This window comes from Arachis hypogaea, chromosome 9 (genome assembly GCF_003086295.3).
Source record: "Arachis hypogaea cultivar Tifrunner chromosome 9, arahy.Tifrunner.gnm2.J5K5, whole genome shotgun sequence".
Taxonomy (NCBI): domain Eukaryota; kingdom Viridiplantae; phylum Streptophyta; class Magnoliopsida; order Fabales; family Fabaceae; genus Arachis; species Arachis hypogaea.
The window spans coordinates 12,416,445-12,432,762 of record NC_092044.1 but is presented as its reverse complement, the minus strand read 5'-3'; the positions used below and the strand labels follow the sequence as shown (position 1 = coordinate 12,432,762).

The window sequence follows — 16,318 nt, the reverse complement described above, 5'->3', positions numbered from 1 at the left end:
CTCGATGCATAAGCCGGATCAAGAAAAGACCTCATTCATAACTCCAAAAGCTAACTATTGTTACGTGGTAATGCCTTTTGGGTTAAAGAATGCCGGAGACACCTACCAAAAATTGATGAATAAGGTGTTTTCCTCCCATTTAGAAAAACTTATTGAAGTATATGTGGACGACATGCTTGTCAAAACTAAGGATGATTCCGCGCTTTTGTCCGATCTCTTTGATGTATTTTCTACAATAAAAAAGTATGAGATAAGGTTAAACCCCTCAAAATGCACTTTCGCAGTAGAAGCGAAAAAATTCTTAGGCTTTATGCTAACTCGGAGAGACATAGAAGCTAACCCAGACAAATGTAGGCTATACTTGACTTGAAAAGTCCGACGTGTCTTAAAGAAGTCTAACAACTAAATGAAAATTTAGCAGCTCTCTCCAGATTCTTAGTTGAGTCAACACTGAAATCAATGCCCATGTACTCAATTCTCAAAAAGGGAAAGCAATTTGAGTAAAGACTATAGAATGTGAGCAAGCTTTTCAAGAATTTAAAGCCTTTTTGGGACAACCCCATACTTACTCGACCTATAGCAGGAGAAGAGCTCGGTCTCTACCTGACAGTGGCAAGTTAGGCCGTAGCTTTAGCCTTGATCCGAGAAGATGAAAAGGGGTAGCAACCTATCTACTTTGTTAGCAAAGCTTTACAAGGAGCGAAATTGAATTAGCAAAAAATAGAAAATTTGCATATGCCCTTGTCCTTACCTCTCGAAGACTCTGACCTTATTTTCAAACTCACACTATCAAAGTACGTATTGACCAACCAATGAAACACATTCTACAAAAATTAGACTTAGTAGGACAAATGCTACAATGGTTGTGGAGCTGTCCGAGTTCGACCTAAAATATGAAGCCAGGACAGCAATCGAGTCGCAATATCTTACCGATTTCATCGCTGAATATACTAAAAGTCTAAAAGTCCAACAACATAGAGCCTATATGTAGATGAGTCTTCTAACAAAGTCGGCAATGGGGCAGGAGTTATCTTGGAAAACGAATAAGAAATTCGGATAGAACTTTCGTTAAGGTTCGAATTTCCTACTTCTAATAACCAAGCAAAATATGAAGCCTTATTTGCTAGTTTGAAACTAGTCAAAGAAGTGAGGACAGAAAAATTAATAATATTTAACAACTCTCAAATAATAACTTCACAGATTTTCATACAATACTTTTTATTTATATCGAGAAGTCAAGTGCAAAAAGTGATACCCACCATCATGGGATACAACACTCCATATACACATGTTACAGAATAATAATAAAAAATATTCATATTTAATTTTTTTTGACAAAAAATAAACTCTTAAATTAAGTATTATATCAAATAAATATTACAAATATATAGATTAGATTCGATCCATAAACAACTCTATTTTTATATACATATAATTATTGTTGTATACTTCTTGCGTTTGAGGGAATCAATGGCTGCTAAATGGATGATATGATGCGCGACAGTTTCGGCATAATTTTCCATCTAAATTTAGGGTACTTTTCTTCTACATATGGTATTCGAATACTTTAATAATTTGAATGGCTGTAAGACTAGTTTGTTTAAGGGTGGACATAGACATGTCATGGCTATATATATCTACTCTGCAAAGTGCAAACCACAGCCTATTGATGTGTCCTCCCTTTGAATCTCCACAAGCTTTCTAAACACTTTGACTTCTTCTACTATTCTAGATTCTAGATTGCCCTCTTCTACTTTCTTGCATTTTATCTCAAATCTAAGCAAAGTGTTTCCTCAAATTTGAATGCTCATTGAATGTGGATTTTATTTCTAATCGGACGCTCGCCAAATTAATTATATAGACTATGAAGCATGTATCCTTATATATAAATTATTTTTTAAATAAATTATAATAAATTTTAATATTTTATTCATATTAAAATATAAATTATATATTTTAAATATTTTTAATTATATAAAATATTTAAAATAATTTTCTGCGTTAATAAATGATAATATATTATTTATAGTTTCATTTTAAAAATATAAATTAAGAATAAAATTAGACGCGACTGACATGTGATGATATTTAAATATATATAAGAGTGTCTGAAAAAGTATTTTATATTTTTTTATTAAGATACGGTTAGACACGAAAGATACGTATATCAGATGAATATTAGATGATCAATATGTCCGATACGTAAATATAACAACTTAAAAAAAAATGTCTGTGCCTTATAAATTATAGATAAATTAAATTGATATTATATTTATAAAAAATAAATATCATTTCATAAAATATCTAATTATTAAATTTAGAGTTTGACTTCGTTAAAATATGTTTAAAATTTTTAAATGATAATTTTTATCATTTTTTCATTCCAATCTTTTAGTTTCTTTAAAAATAAAAAAAAAACTATAATCAATCAAGCATATAAGAAGGGAGTTTGCCAAACCAAAATCCGCAACTATCATATTTTTCTTCTATCAAAAATAAATTATATAATTTAATATCCATAGATATCCAAATATTTTGTCCATAAAAAAGTTTAAAAAACAAAAAAAATCAAAATAAAAGATTCTCAATATCTTTTGAATTTTTGAAATTCAAAAAGAAATTTATGCTCAAAATATAATACGAATAATTTTGAGCTCATATGACTACTTTTGAAAAGGGTCCCAAAAGATGAAAAATTGAGTAATTTAAAAATTTTGTATAATTTTTTAATTTAGTCGATAAAAGTTTAGTATTTAAATAATTTTATCAATCAAAATTTAATTTTTTTATGTAACGCTAGTTTTATTTTTTTTATAAATAATTTTATAAATATTTTAAATATTCATAGACAAAAACAATAGTTTATTTTTCAAAACTCATATCATAATTCATGATATGGTGTAATCCATAGATATATAGGGAGATCCCCATTGCTCCAAATGGCCACCTGGGGTTCCTGTAAGAGGAAGCAGCTCAACTTTATCCATTCTCAGCAAATATGTAGCCTCAATTTCCAAAGCTTTTGGCATCTATTGCATTCACACATTCACACCACTTCTTCCGTCAGTGTTCTCAAACTAAAAAAAAAAACCCTTTTGCACTTTCCTCCTCGTCTTTTATCTTTGGTTATTCGTTCTTATAGCCTTTGGTGAATCAAAATATTTCTATAAGTAGCAAATATTAATTAAAATTAATTTTTTTAGGGTTAAGTACGATTTTAATTTTTAAGATATAGGTTAAAAAAATTTTTCGTCTTTAACTTTTTTTGTATACAAAATTGCCTAAAGTTTAAAACCAAATTTTAAAATCGTCAACTTTATCTAAATTTTAAAATTTTGGATTAAATTATCTATATAAAAAAAATTATAATATAAAAAAAGAAAATAAGAAAAGAAGAGTATTTCTGCTCCTGCGAAGGAAGAACGGAAGAAGAAGAAGTTATCTGCGATCCATCTTTGTCTCCACTTCTATCGCAAAAAATTTAAAACCAAGTTAAACCTTAAACATGATTTTAAAATCAAGTTAAATCTTAGATACTATTTTGTATGAAAAAAAATTAAAAACAAAAAAAAATTTGAGCTATACCTTAAAAACTAAAATCACACAACTTTTTTTTATATATATATTAGTTACATTAGTTCCTTAAGCTATTTTTTAAAGTTACATTTGAACGGAAAGTGACTAAATTTTTTTTTCCTCCTTTGAATTGAGAGAAGACAAACTCATGATAGTAAAGTATAAAGCAAAAAATATTAAAATAAAACGATGGGACCAGGATATTTTCCCATAATAGGACGAAAGTCGCTTTTTCTTTTCTTTTACTTTTTTTTTTCCCAATTTTATATGCATTCACTACAGCCCTTTTTTTTCCCTTAGCGTCATTTATTTCACAACCTTTGGTGTGTCTCAACAATTCCAACATACCACCTTTCTGTTCCTGCATCGGTGTCAAAATTACCGGATTTAAAGAAAAGTGTTTTTAACAAATGAAATTTGTCCAACACCTTTTTCCTTCTATGGGAATAGATATTGTCGTTTTCATATTGTCTTGGTAGATTTCATTTTATTGTGTTGGATGTGTTTCCGACTTTCCGTTGATCTGTGACGTTGCTCACTGCCTCATGTGACTTCCATGAGTTTCATCCATCCAATTAAATAAATAAATCCTTCTTAAATTCTTGCAAAGAAGTTGATAAGGAATTAGGAAAGTTAGTAGTGTTTTAGAGAAAATAAATATATGTTGTTATTCCTAAATTAATAATGTTACTTTCTTTTAAAAATTCTACTATCAATACAAATAATATCTATAATTAAATCTTATTAAATTGTAGATGACACTAAATGGAATTATATCCAGCCTTTAGAATAACAATAGCCTCTCCCCTCATTACATATTTTTTTCTATTTGCTTTATCTTCTTTAAAGTTAAGTAAAAAATAAATTTAAAAAAATTAGAATAAGTACATGGATTAATTTTTAATTAGCTAATACTAGTTAATTTTTTATTGTAAAATACTTTTCTTTATATAACTCAATTTTTGAAAAATTTAGAATAAAAAAGTAAATTTCAAAAATTGATTAAAAGAATAGTTCTCTAACTAAAGGCTATAAATTATAAAAAAAATTATGGTCAAATAACATAGCTGAAAAATTTAATTTATAGAAAAAATTTTAGACATATCTAAAATACTAATGTTTCAATTATTTTAATTGTTAATTTTAATTAATATATATTATATATATTTTTTATAATTTAAATTAATAATTAAAATAACTAGAATACCAGTGTTTTCGATACACTTACAACTCTTTCTAATTTATAATATCAAAATATTTAATAGTTTGTTTAAGATTAAAAGTAATGTAGATTACTATAGTAAGGTGTTAATGGGACAAGAAAAGATGAAGAGGGAAGAGAGAGGAAGCAAGGAGCAAAAGGACAAATTGGGGGCTGACACTTTTGAGCGGATTCTGTTAAAAGAGACTGCGTTGCTGCGGTGCCTGCCTAGAGACCCAGCCACCATGCTTCTTGCTTTTTCTTCCATCTATCTTTGTACACCGCATTGCCAATTCTATCCCTCTCTTTGCCACATGACCCACTCCATATATCTCATTTAGACATAGGTATATTGGTCATTTAAGTAAAATTTATTGATTCTGTTAGAATTTATTTAGTACATCTTCTACTTGTTTTATTTAGCTGAAATTGGTTTTGAATGTGCTTGGTTAATACTTAATAGTAAGGTTGACTCGACCTATTTTTTCTTGTTTATGATATTTTTTATTGTGATAGGTCAAAAATTAATATGTCATAAAGATACTTATTTAAATGAAAAAGTGAATTGACTACTTAATTAATTCAAATTGGTTAACTCGACCCACTTATTCAATCAATATGTTGGGTTAAATAAACTTTTTCAGCACATCATTGTCCATTCATGTAAATAAGGTAAGCTAAAATTTGACAATAATATTTTAAATGTTTCAAAACTTGACCAAAAAAATCTGTGTTAAAAATATTTTTTTATTAAAATGTATCAAAACATATAACAAGAAAATAGAAAAAGAATTAAAGGAAATGATAAATATGTATTAAAGTTTTTACATAATACAAGAGTCACGCTATTCATAGGGATATTACCAATTAACTTCGTAAATATTCATCTACTAACTACTCACTCTCAACTACTTATCATTATTTTAATAACATATATTCAAATACAAGTTTTTTTAACAAACAGAAAATTGTCAATAATGTTATAAATCACACCAACATATATAAATATAAATATAATATAGTAAATAAAAGTAATCGTAAAAAATCGTAACAAAATTTAAAAGCAATTCTAAAGTATACACGATCTTCAATTTTAAACTGAAAAGGAAAAAATCATGTTATATAACCCAAAAGAATACTAGAATAGCTTATTGTATTGAACTGTAGTTGTCTTGAAAGTTAAACATGAAGCAATGTTCCGAGAAATTAAGACACCTAAGTGGGTTGGATTGGTAGGTAAAAAATTTCTAGACCAATAATCCAATTACACTTAGATTCCCAATTTTCTCGATCAACCCAACCCAACTCGTGAATCCATCCTCTGTGTATGTAGCTTTTTGGATGGATCAAAACCATGGATTCATAGATTAGGCTGACCCAGCAAACACTTGTATTTGAAAGCATATATGAAAACTTTGGATGGTGATTCTTTGCTTTACAATAAGTGCATCCGAGTTCAAGATTTGGCTAAGTCAGTAATGGATAAAAACCCTTAGTATTGTGTGTATGTATGTATAATAGGTGAATGTAGTGATGTTGCTTTCCAATTAAGTCAAGTCTTAATACTATATATCTGTCCTTTTCTTAAATTTGGTGGCCGGTTTATCTAATTTTAGGATTCTTATCAATTCATCGAGTTCTTTTTAAATCTGCTCCTCCTAAACCTGCATATTTATATCCCCCAAACAAATATTGGCCGTGCCAACTTCCTCATCGCATTATAAATTGGACAGTTACTGATATTCCTCGTCAATACTAAATTACTAATCTTGATATAAGAACTATGTTGTTCAGGTGTCTTAAGTCAACACATCTTAACTCATTCAACTAATCGAATAAGAAATGACAAAAAAAAAAAAACACACACACACAGAGACACATCAACTAAAATTTTGAGATAAACATTAGTTTTGGCGTTGAGATTATCGGGATCATATATTATGCAACTCAATGACATCATTTGGCCATAGCAGGAAGACGTTACACATCTCAAATTCTCGGTCGTTTTCTTCCTTATTTATCGTGAACCAGAAATGGTGTCGCTTCCATGAGTCTAGCATAGTAGCATGGCATCCAATCCAAACCAACATTTTGTTAACAACACAGTGATAGCAATACATACCAAATTGAAATTTGATTGATCAATTGAATTGCAAATCAATTTAAAGACCAAATTAAGTCTTCATTCTCTACTCTCCCAGGGTTACTAAACCTAGCTCTCCACAAAATTTTTACCAAATTAAGGTAGATAGCATATACCCTTTCAAACAATAATCAACATTACTATAGTTTCTTGAACCTATATGCTTATACACTAATATTCTGTTTTCAAAATTCTTATGGTTTTATATATGCACACACCCATCAAAAAGGCATAAATGAGGAGATATTTGCTAAAGGAAAATATCTAAACCACTGCTTTCCATAACTTATGGACAAAAATACACATGAAAGAGTATAGAGAGGATAAAAATACACCCAAAGGATTTTAAAATAGCGAGTGAACACCCAACTCGGTCCCTATCCATTCCAAATTAGGACAAGGCAACTCCTGTTAAAAAATACACCTACGCCGGCCCCTGTCCCTCTCAAAAGTGAGCCATCGCGGCCCCTCCATCATATTCCTTGACTAAACTTGACGGAAAAATCCTATGTTACAGTGGTGGTGCTAGACGTGCACTCGAACCAGCTTAGAAGCCTACCGAACTCCATTGGCTGCCTCTATAAGCTTAAGGTCTTGAATGTCGCCGGAAACCTCATTGAATACCTTCCCAAAACCATTTACAATTGCAGATCATTGGAGGAACTTAACGCCAACTTCAATAAACTGATGCAACTTCCAGAAAGCATTGGTTTGGAACTGAGAAAGCTGAAGAAGCTATAAGTGAACTCCAACAAGCTCCTCTTCCTTACACTCCACCTCACACCTCACCTCTCTCAAGGTCCTTGACAACGGCCTCAACTGCCTCTGCTCCCTCCCCGACGACCTTGAAAACCTCGTCAGCCTCGAAACCCTCAACATCAGCCAGATACACTCCAAAATAGCCTGATACACTCCAAAGATTGTTTTGACAAGTCAAAACTATCATTCCCTTATCTAACCCTTCTACTCGTCTGACATAAAGTTGCAGCCATGCACCTTGTAATCCCCAAATCATGATGCAAGAGCTCAAGAAACCATTTCCAGTTTGCTTTTCTTTTCAAATCTATTAATATACAATTGGAAGGACAGTTTGACTTGCGAAACCAATCTACGGAATGCATCAGATTATTTCTAATGTTTGAGGTGTTCTTTTGTTCCTTCTATACTTTTTCATGAGTATTTTTGTCTATTTACTCTAATCCGAATAAAGCTATCATCCCACTATGGGATAAAATTTTAAAACAATGTTTGTTATTGTGGGCAGAAAACTTAGATGACTATAAAGTCCTATTATAATGACCAAAAATCAGAAAGGACAACCAGAATGCTTCCGTTAAACGGCACAAATGCTATAAATGCTAAACCTCTTCACAAAATTTGTTTCCCAAGAGTTTCTGTTGGAAAGTTATTCAATCCCATATAATCCAGGAAAAAGAATTAAGACTATGTAATAGATAAACCTGTTTCCAATATAATATTGCTTCATTTAATCACACTATTCATCATCATCAGCTTTCTTGCTGGGTTTGCGGTATGTTTCTTCAACGACCTTGGCCATGAACAAGGCAGTGTCGGCTAGCTTTGCCACGTTAGGCACTTTATAGTTCTGTGCCACATAAACACCACAGACTGTCCCTGCTATGAAGGAGAAGCAACTCCTTATGATACCCATTGTCTTGTGTGCTTGCTATGAAATTCCTGCAAAGGTACGGTTAGATAGTCGATGTCAGTGATGAGCACATAAGATTTGTTCAAAAATCATATGGAAAGTGCTTTTAAGAGTTTCTATATGGTTGATGGTCACTGGGTGGGGAAATTTGTGGGTGTGAAAAGTGCCTCTAACTCTAACCAAGGTAGCAAAAATCGGGATTTTACTTCGAATAGGAAGGGTGATTAAGAATCACTGAACGCATAATCATAAAACGACTTGTAAGATTCAACCAAAATATATAAAAATATCAATATAAATTATGAAAGTAATATAATACATGGTTATTAATTGCCGATGGCGGCTCATGGCGATGAGCAAAAAATCCGCCATTGAATACATATATATGCACAAAAATAACATGCAGAAAAATTGTAGATGTAATAAATTATAAAAACTAATGCAGTAGCAAATTCAAGAAATAAACATACAAAAATGTTATTTGCACACCAAGATCAGCCACCAAAACCAGTCACAATATATTTGTGTATAAATCTATGTTTTGTTTAATTTATTTTTAATGTGAATTTTATCATGTATTTTATATTAATATCAGATTTTGGTGTTCATGTAGCATGGTTGATAAACATAACATCAAGGCATAACACCATAAAATTATCATAAGACCTAGAATTCAAAAGAAACACCAAAGCCATTGTCTCATCATATTTTTAAATTATAACACTGAACAGGAAGAAGGAGTGAAGGACTAGGAACACATATTAGTGACGAACAAGAGAGAAAGGGATCCGGTGGCTTGCAGCGGCTTCGGCAGAAGGCAGAGAGAACGCAAGAGAGCACAGTAGAGAGGAAGACGGAGAAGGGGAAGTGGAGCCGGAGGTGGTGCCTGGTTCGCCGCCAGTGGTTCTTCCGGCAGTAGTGCGGCCCAGAGCGGGAGAGATAGAAGAGATTTGTGGGATCGTTAGAGAGGAAGTGGGTGTTTTCAGAAGGTGAATTTGATGCATTTAGGGTTTCCTAAATTACTAAAATAATCATACATATATCGAACCACATAGCAACAGCAGTTTACAGAGAGAGCGAGAGAGAAGGGTTGATACCTGCAAGGGAGACAGCGAAGATAGCGAGGCAGTTCGCAAACGCACAAGCGCGAGCGCGATGTGGGAACAGGCCGTTGGGGCTCAGCGGCCTATGGAGTACGGGTTGAGCTTAGAGAAGCAGCCAGAAAAACCTGCCTCATTTGAACCAGGGCATAGGAGTTTTGATTTGTTTTCTAATTTTTTAACTGAACATAATTTCATTATATGAGAGTAAATTACCAAAAAGGCCAAAAAGACTGAAAATTGAAAAAATAAATCAAAAAGAAAAATATGAGATCCAAGGATCTTTTTATGAAATAAATTAAAAACAATATTTCCAAAGGATTAATCTTTACATAAAGTGTTTTGCGCTTACAAGCTTTACAAGTCTGAAGGGAACGAAACTCCATAAACGCGTTGTTTATGTTACGGGCCTTTTTAACAGACTTTTAAATCAATCCAAATCAATTAACGCCTGAATATATAACTTCCATTTTTCAAAAGATTTCGTTTTCTTTTTAGAATTTCTTGCCAAATTTGTTCGATTTCCTTCGTGCATTCTCTCTTTGCCTTTGATCTTCTTATTTTTTCGATTTTTATAGTTTTTGAAATCAAGCTTTGAAATTATTTTGAAGATAATGGAACTTCAGAAATATACCCAAACGATTACAGAAATACACCCAAAAGATTATAGAAATACACCAAAAAGATTATAGAAATAAACCAAACGATTACAGAAATACACCCAAAGGATTACAGATATACACCCAAAGAATTTAAGAAATACACCCAAAGGATTTAAGAAATATACCCAATATTAGATGGGAGACAGTATATTTCTTCTTGAAATCTTTTATTGTTTTGTTGGTTAAGAATGAAACATATGGCAGAGACAATCTAGAAAAAAATCTAGAAGAATAGTAAAATAGAACCTTGAATAATGTTTCTTCATTTTTTCTAGTAATTTTTTATGGAGATTTGTATCTTTTCTTCTTGATTTCTTCTACTCTTTGCAGAATCGTAGTTTGTTTCGAATGTCGCTTGAATCTTGACGGTTTGCATTTTGATTGAGGAAAAAGAGGGAAAGTGCGGCATAATGAACGTGTTGTAAGGCGCGTGCGTTGGACGCTCAATTTAAAGGAGTGGTGCGCGTGTTTTTTCTTGGACTTGATCCAACTTGTATAGCTTGTAAGCTAAAAATACAAGTATGTGTAGCAAGCCTCGTTTCCAAAAACACGTTATTTGAATTTTAATTTATGAGATACATTTTTTTTGTTTTAAGACAAGTTTGTCGGACCTCAATAAACTCCATTATTTTAATAGAGTTTATCTGACCCCATAAACTTCTATATTAGTTCGTCTTATCCCGACGAACTTCGTTACGTGTCTTCATAAATATCAGATTGGGTGAGAAGAAAAGTTAGAAAGTTAACCAATATCATCGTCTTCAGAGTACATAAGAGTATACAGGAATAAGTCGTATTTTTTTTAAATTATGATTTTTTTAATTTATAATAGAAAAAATCTTTGTTAAATATGGCTTATTCCAGTGTACCTATGTATTTTTTGGACGATGATAATAGTTGTCATTGGCGCCTACGATATTGAAGAAGTCATACTTATTGTCCTTATATTTTTGTGAATGGCTTAGAAATTTGAATTTCGTTCTAAGACAGGATTTTAGAGAGAATTTAAGTGAAATTCGTGGGCATGCTGCAAACTCTATGAAATTACACATACGTTTGTCGGAGTTGGACGAATTCATTCTAAAAAAATGTATTTCGAAAATTAAAGTTAAAATGACGTGTTTTTGAAAATAATGTTTTTTATTTATTTATTTTAGAAAAAAACCTGAGATCCAATTCCAAGAAGAGATTAAATAATATGGTCTTGGTATATATTAAAGTCTTTTTGACAACTAAATCCAACTAAGTTATTTCAAATTCAACAAAGATTAGTTTCATTAGTGAGAGTACGTCCAACTCCTCGTCCACTAGCGTGAACATAAACGTTTTTTCTTCTTTTTCGCATTTTTCCTTCTTCTTCGCATTCTTCTTTCTTCTTTGCGTATTTTCTTCCATCGTTATTCTTTTAGTTGTTGTTGCATTTTTTTCTTTTTTTCCTTTTCTTTCTAATAATTTTACAGCATTGATTTTTTTATTTTATTCCTTTTAACAGAGTAAAACAAGAAGAATTATGAAAAAATAAAATAAAAAGAAGATAAAAAAGAAGAAGATGAAAAACAAAAAGAAGAATTAGTAGAAGATGAAGAGAAGAAAGAGAAATAATTTTAAATTATGCAAATTTAACAAAATAAATAACACCAAAATTTTGCTACAAAAGCACAAAAAAAAATTTTAATGCTGTATTTTTTCTCTTTTTTTTCTTTTTTCTTTATTTTTTCTATTGCTCTTATTTCTTCTTTTAGATGTATTATTTCTCATATTAAACTTGAATGAACATGTTTGTAATGTGTTGCAATCTTATTTAGTTGAATGAATGTAGGTTTATCATCTTCCTAGTAATTTTACAGCATTTTCTGTTTCTTCTTCTTCTTCTTTACTTAATTTTTTCTTGTTTTTATTCTTGTTAAGAAAGTAAAATAAGAAGAATTATGAGAAAGTAAAACAAGAAGGAAAAGATGAATAAGAAAAGAAGATGAAGATGATGATGATAATGAAAAAGAAGGAGAAGGAAGAGTTTTGAATTATTATTAAGTAATTTTAGTGCATTCTGAATTTAAATAAGGTGCACTTTTAGACTGTGTTTGTTTTGAATTGAGTTTGTTTGTGTGTCATCATCATTAAGTAATTTTGATGTATTTTGGATTTAAATAAGATGCACTCGGTTCGTGCTTGTTTTGACTGAGTTTGTTAGTGTATCGTCATCATTAAGTAATTTTGGTGCATTCTAGATTTAAATAAGGTGCACTTTTGGTCTAACTTCTTTTGAGCTGAGTTTGTTTGTGTTTTGCCATCATTAAGAAATTTCAATGTAATCTGAATTTGAACTATTATATATATAAGAAGAAGACGACGGTGATAATAATAATGATGACAGAGGAGGAGGAGGAGGAGGAGGAGGAGGAGGAGGAGGAGGAGGAGGAGGAGGAAGAAAGGGAAGGAGGAGATCGAAAAAATTCGACAAGAAAAGAAAGAGGAGGAGTAGGAGATAGAGGTGGTGACGTGGTGGTGGTGACGACGACGATAATAAAAGAGAAAGATAAGGAAAAAGGAGGAGAAGAAGACGACAATGATACAATAACGATAAGGATAATGATAACGACGATGATGAAGATGGAAGAAAGGGAGGAAAAAAAAGTAAGAGAAGAAGAAATTTATATGAAAAAGAAGGAGGAGGAGGTGAAGGTGGTGGTGACAACGACGATGATAACAAAAGAGAAATATGAAGAAAAAAGATGAGGCAAAGAAGAAGAAACAGCAACAACATGGGAGAAAAATAAAAAGGATGCAGCAGCAACATGGATGAAGAAGAGGTGTGTGTGAATTTAAAACCCTTGATAACAATTTAGTCGGATTTAGTTAGGTATTTTACTTGGTTGTAGAGATTTGCTCTAAATAATAATGGTGAGACTCTTCTTCTTTATGAAGTTCCACAAGTAGTTTTGTCGGAACTGCTCAAATTCAAAATTGTTAATCCAATTTAATTCAAATAAAAAATTAATTAAATCACATTAATTTAGATTAAATTGAATTTTATTTTTGATAAACTGCATAGATTAAATCTGATTACAGATTTATTTTCTAAAATTAAACAAATCTAATTTAAATCATAAAATATAATATAATATTATTATTTTATTATTAAATTTAAATTCTATATTTATTCATATTTTATCTTATTCATGTATTATTATTTAGTAACTACTTTATAAATATAAAATAAAACTTATTTATTAATTTATTTTACTAACTTAAAAGTTACTTCTATTTTTTAAAATAAGATGTTAAAATTGTGTTTTAAAATCAAATAAATTGAACCCTTCAAACCATAATAGTTTGGATCAAAGTAGAACAGATTTAATAATAAAATCAAACAAATTCAATCAATAAATTTTATATTTATGATCGGATTGATTTTTTTTAAATCGATCTCAACTGTACTATGAATATTCCGAATTTTTTCTGATATTCAAGTAGGACCTGACTTAGTGTAAGAATACTTTAAAATTTTTGTAATTGTTTCACGGTGAATGCTATGGTGCCTATCACATTGTACTTAAGTTACTAAAACGGATAAACAAATAATATATAATAAATTTTATATGATTTATTTTTTTATTTTAAATATTTTATTTTTTACTTTAAAAAATAAGTTAGGCAATTTAGACACCATAACAAAAGCACCATAAAACTCACCTTATTTCACAATGAAAGTGTTATGAGTTTCCATCAATCACTTGTTGGCAGAATATTCTTGACCTCGTTCTCTCTATGATTTGTCTGTTAGGATGCCAGGATTTACCTCGATCTTTGTGCTTGATTCTTTGCTTTCGATTCTATTATGGATTGAATTTGAAAGTTTCACTTTTGATTTTTTAGGACAGTGGATAGGACTTCTTTTAACTAGTGTATTATATCATCTTAGTTGATGGTTTTTTGCTAAATTATTTTTCTACAGTTGATAACTCTCATAAATTTTTTTGAGACAATGAGTGATCCAGGTTTTTGTTTCGAGAATTGTTATCCTATTGTATTGCTACTCTTGAAGAACGTGATTAATTGGGGAGTCTGCAGTCATATCTTAAAAAGAAACAGAGGCTCGTCTGGTATGATGGATTGTTTTTGGAATGTTGAGTAAAAAATTTTACTAATAGAACCAATATTAAGGAGATGCTAACCTGAAAATTTAGTTGGGCTAATCCAAGAAATAAAAATGACAACCTTCTAATTAGTAGTGAACTAAAAAAGTTGTCACTACCAGAAATTTGCTAAAAGTTATTGAATTTGCCGTCGGATTTTCGACAAAAACACTAAACAACAAAATTGGGAGAATAATTTACCATCGGATTCACTACAAAAAACACATTAAATACTGTTAAATTTAACGGAAAATATTACCGTCGGATTTATCAGCATTTTTTACGTTGAATACAAGCAAGATTTAGTTTTCCGATTTAGTTACCATCGGATTTTATGTTCTGACATTAAATCTGACGATAACAATTGGCGCGAAAATTTATTTAAGTAGCACTAACTTTATCCGCAGATCTTCCGTTAGATTCGGCCACTGGTATATCGATTTAGTGAAATACTGTGTTTATGTAATTTACCATCGAAAATTTTTGCTAGTAAATCCGACAATGAATTTGGGGCAAAATTGAAATGCGAACCCCCTCCCCCACTTTTGCAAACTCTCTCTCTCTCTCTCTCTCTCTCTCTCTCTCTCTCTCTCTCTCTCTCTCTCTCTCTCTCTCTCTCTCTCTCTCTCTCTCTCTCTCTCCGAAGCTGCTGGAGTCGCCACCACCAGTTGGAGCCTTTGCTGTTGCTGTCGCTGTCGCTGCACCTTGTTGCTGCTGGAGCTGCCAGTCACTGCTGGAGCCGTCAGAAATGCCGCCGCTGTTTGCGTTCGTGGTCATTGTCGTCGGTAATGGTGACATTTTGTGAGTTTAGAGTTTTGTTAAGTAGTTTATGAACTTATTGATTAAATTAGTATTATGTAGTTTGTGATTAGGATTTGGTGTAGTTTTTTATTATTTTATATATTTTTGTAAGTTTAGGATTTTGTTAGGTATTTTATTAAATTATTGATTAAATTAGTGTAATGAAGTTTGTGATTAGGGTTTGGTTTAGTTTTTTATTTTTCAGATACATTTGTGAGGTTATGATTTTGTTAGGTATTTTATTATCAAATTATTGATTAAACTAGTATAATAAAGTTTGTGATTAGGATTTCTTATATCAATTCAATATAAATAAAAATTAAATTAAGTTATGGTAGTTTAAGTAGGGTGAAATTAAGAGTGCTCGAACTGTTGGAAGACTTTATTTAGTTTGTTGAATTAGTTTCACCTTGTGAATCAATAAGTTTTCTTTTTTATTAGGACGGTGCGATTTCTCTGAGATCAATTGGAGTTCGCTTTTTCCATATTCTGTGTATCCATGTTCCAAGTAGGTTTCTATCTCTAAATATAATCAATTGTTTAAGTTTTATACCGGACCTACTTTTCCTAGGATAACATTTTAGGACGAAAGTGGGAGAAGGTCGTATAGATGCGCCTTTCTCGAAATCCTTATTTGTTAGAAAAATTGTGAAGTTATAAGGAGTTGCGCATTAGAACGGTTAGGATTTGATGTGTTATTGAATTCGTGTTTATTCTATTTTATGTCTGTAGCTGTTTTTTCTGTAAAAACTATTAAATTTTTTTCGTGGATGTCTCTGAATTAAGAAAAAATTCTGCAGAAATTTTGTTTAAATTGTTTAAAACATATTTGGTTTGTGAGAAAACGATAATCAAATTTGGTTGGAGATTCTAATTATAGGAAACACCCTGCTGAATTTTTTAAAAATTTTAATAAGTTGTGTTGTTGGATGAATTCTAAGATGTTTATTACAAGATGATTCCAATTCATCGTCTATGGATGTATAATAGAGAAAATAGTAGACCAGGGAATTTAAAACCTAAATTCTTT

General features: G+C 30.9%; 1 protein-coding gene across 1 annotated transcript; it reads right to left on the bottom strand.

The window, feature by feature from the left end:
• Nucleotides 1-8,248: 8,248 nt before the first annotated feature.
• LOC112710415 (uncharacterized) lies at nucleotides 8,249-8,618 on the bottom strand. The gene has a single exon (XM_025762614.3). The coding sequence runs from the start codon at nucleotides 8,590-8,592 to the stop codon at nucleotides 8,416-8,418; it is 177 nt and encodes a 58-aa protein (XP_025618399.1). The 5' UTR covers nucleotides 8,593-8,618; the 3' UTR covers nucleotides 8,249-8,415.
• Between the last annotated feature and the right edge of the window lie 7,700 nt (nucleotides 8,619-16,318).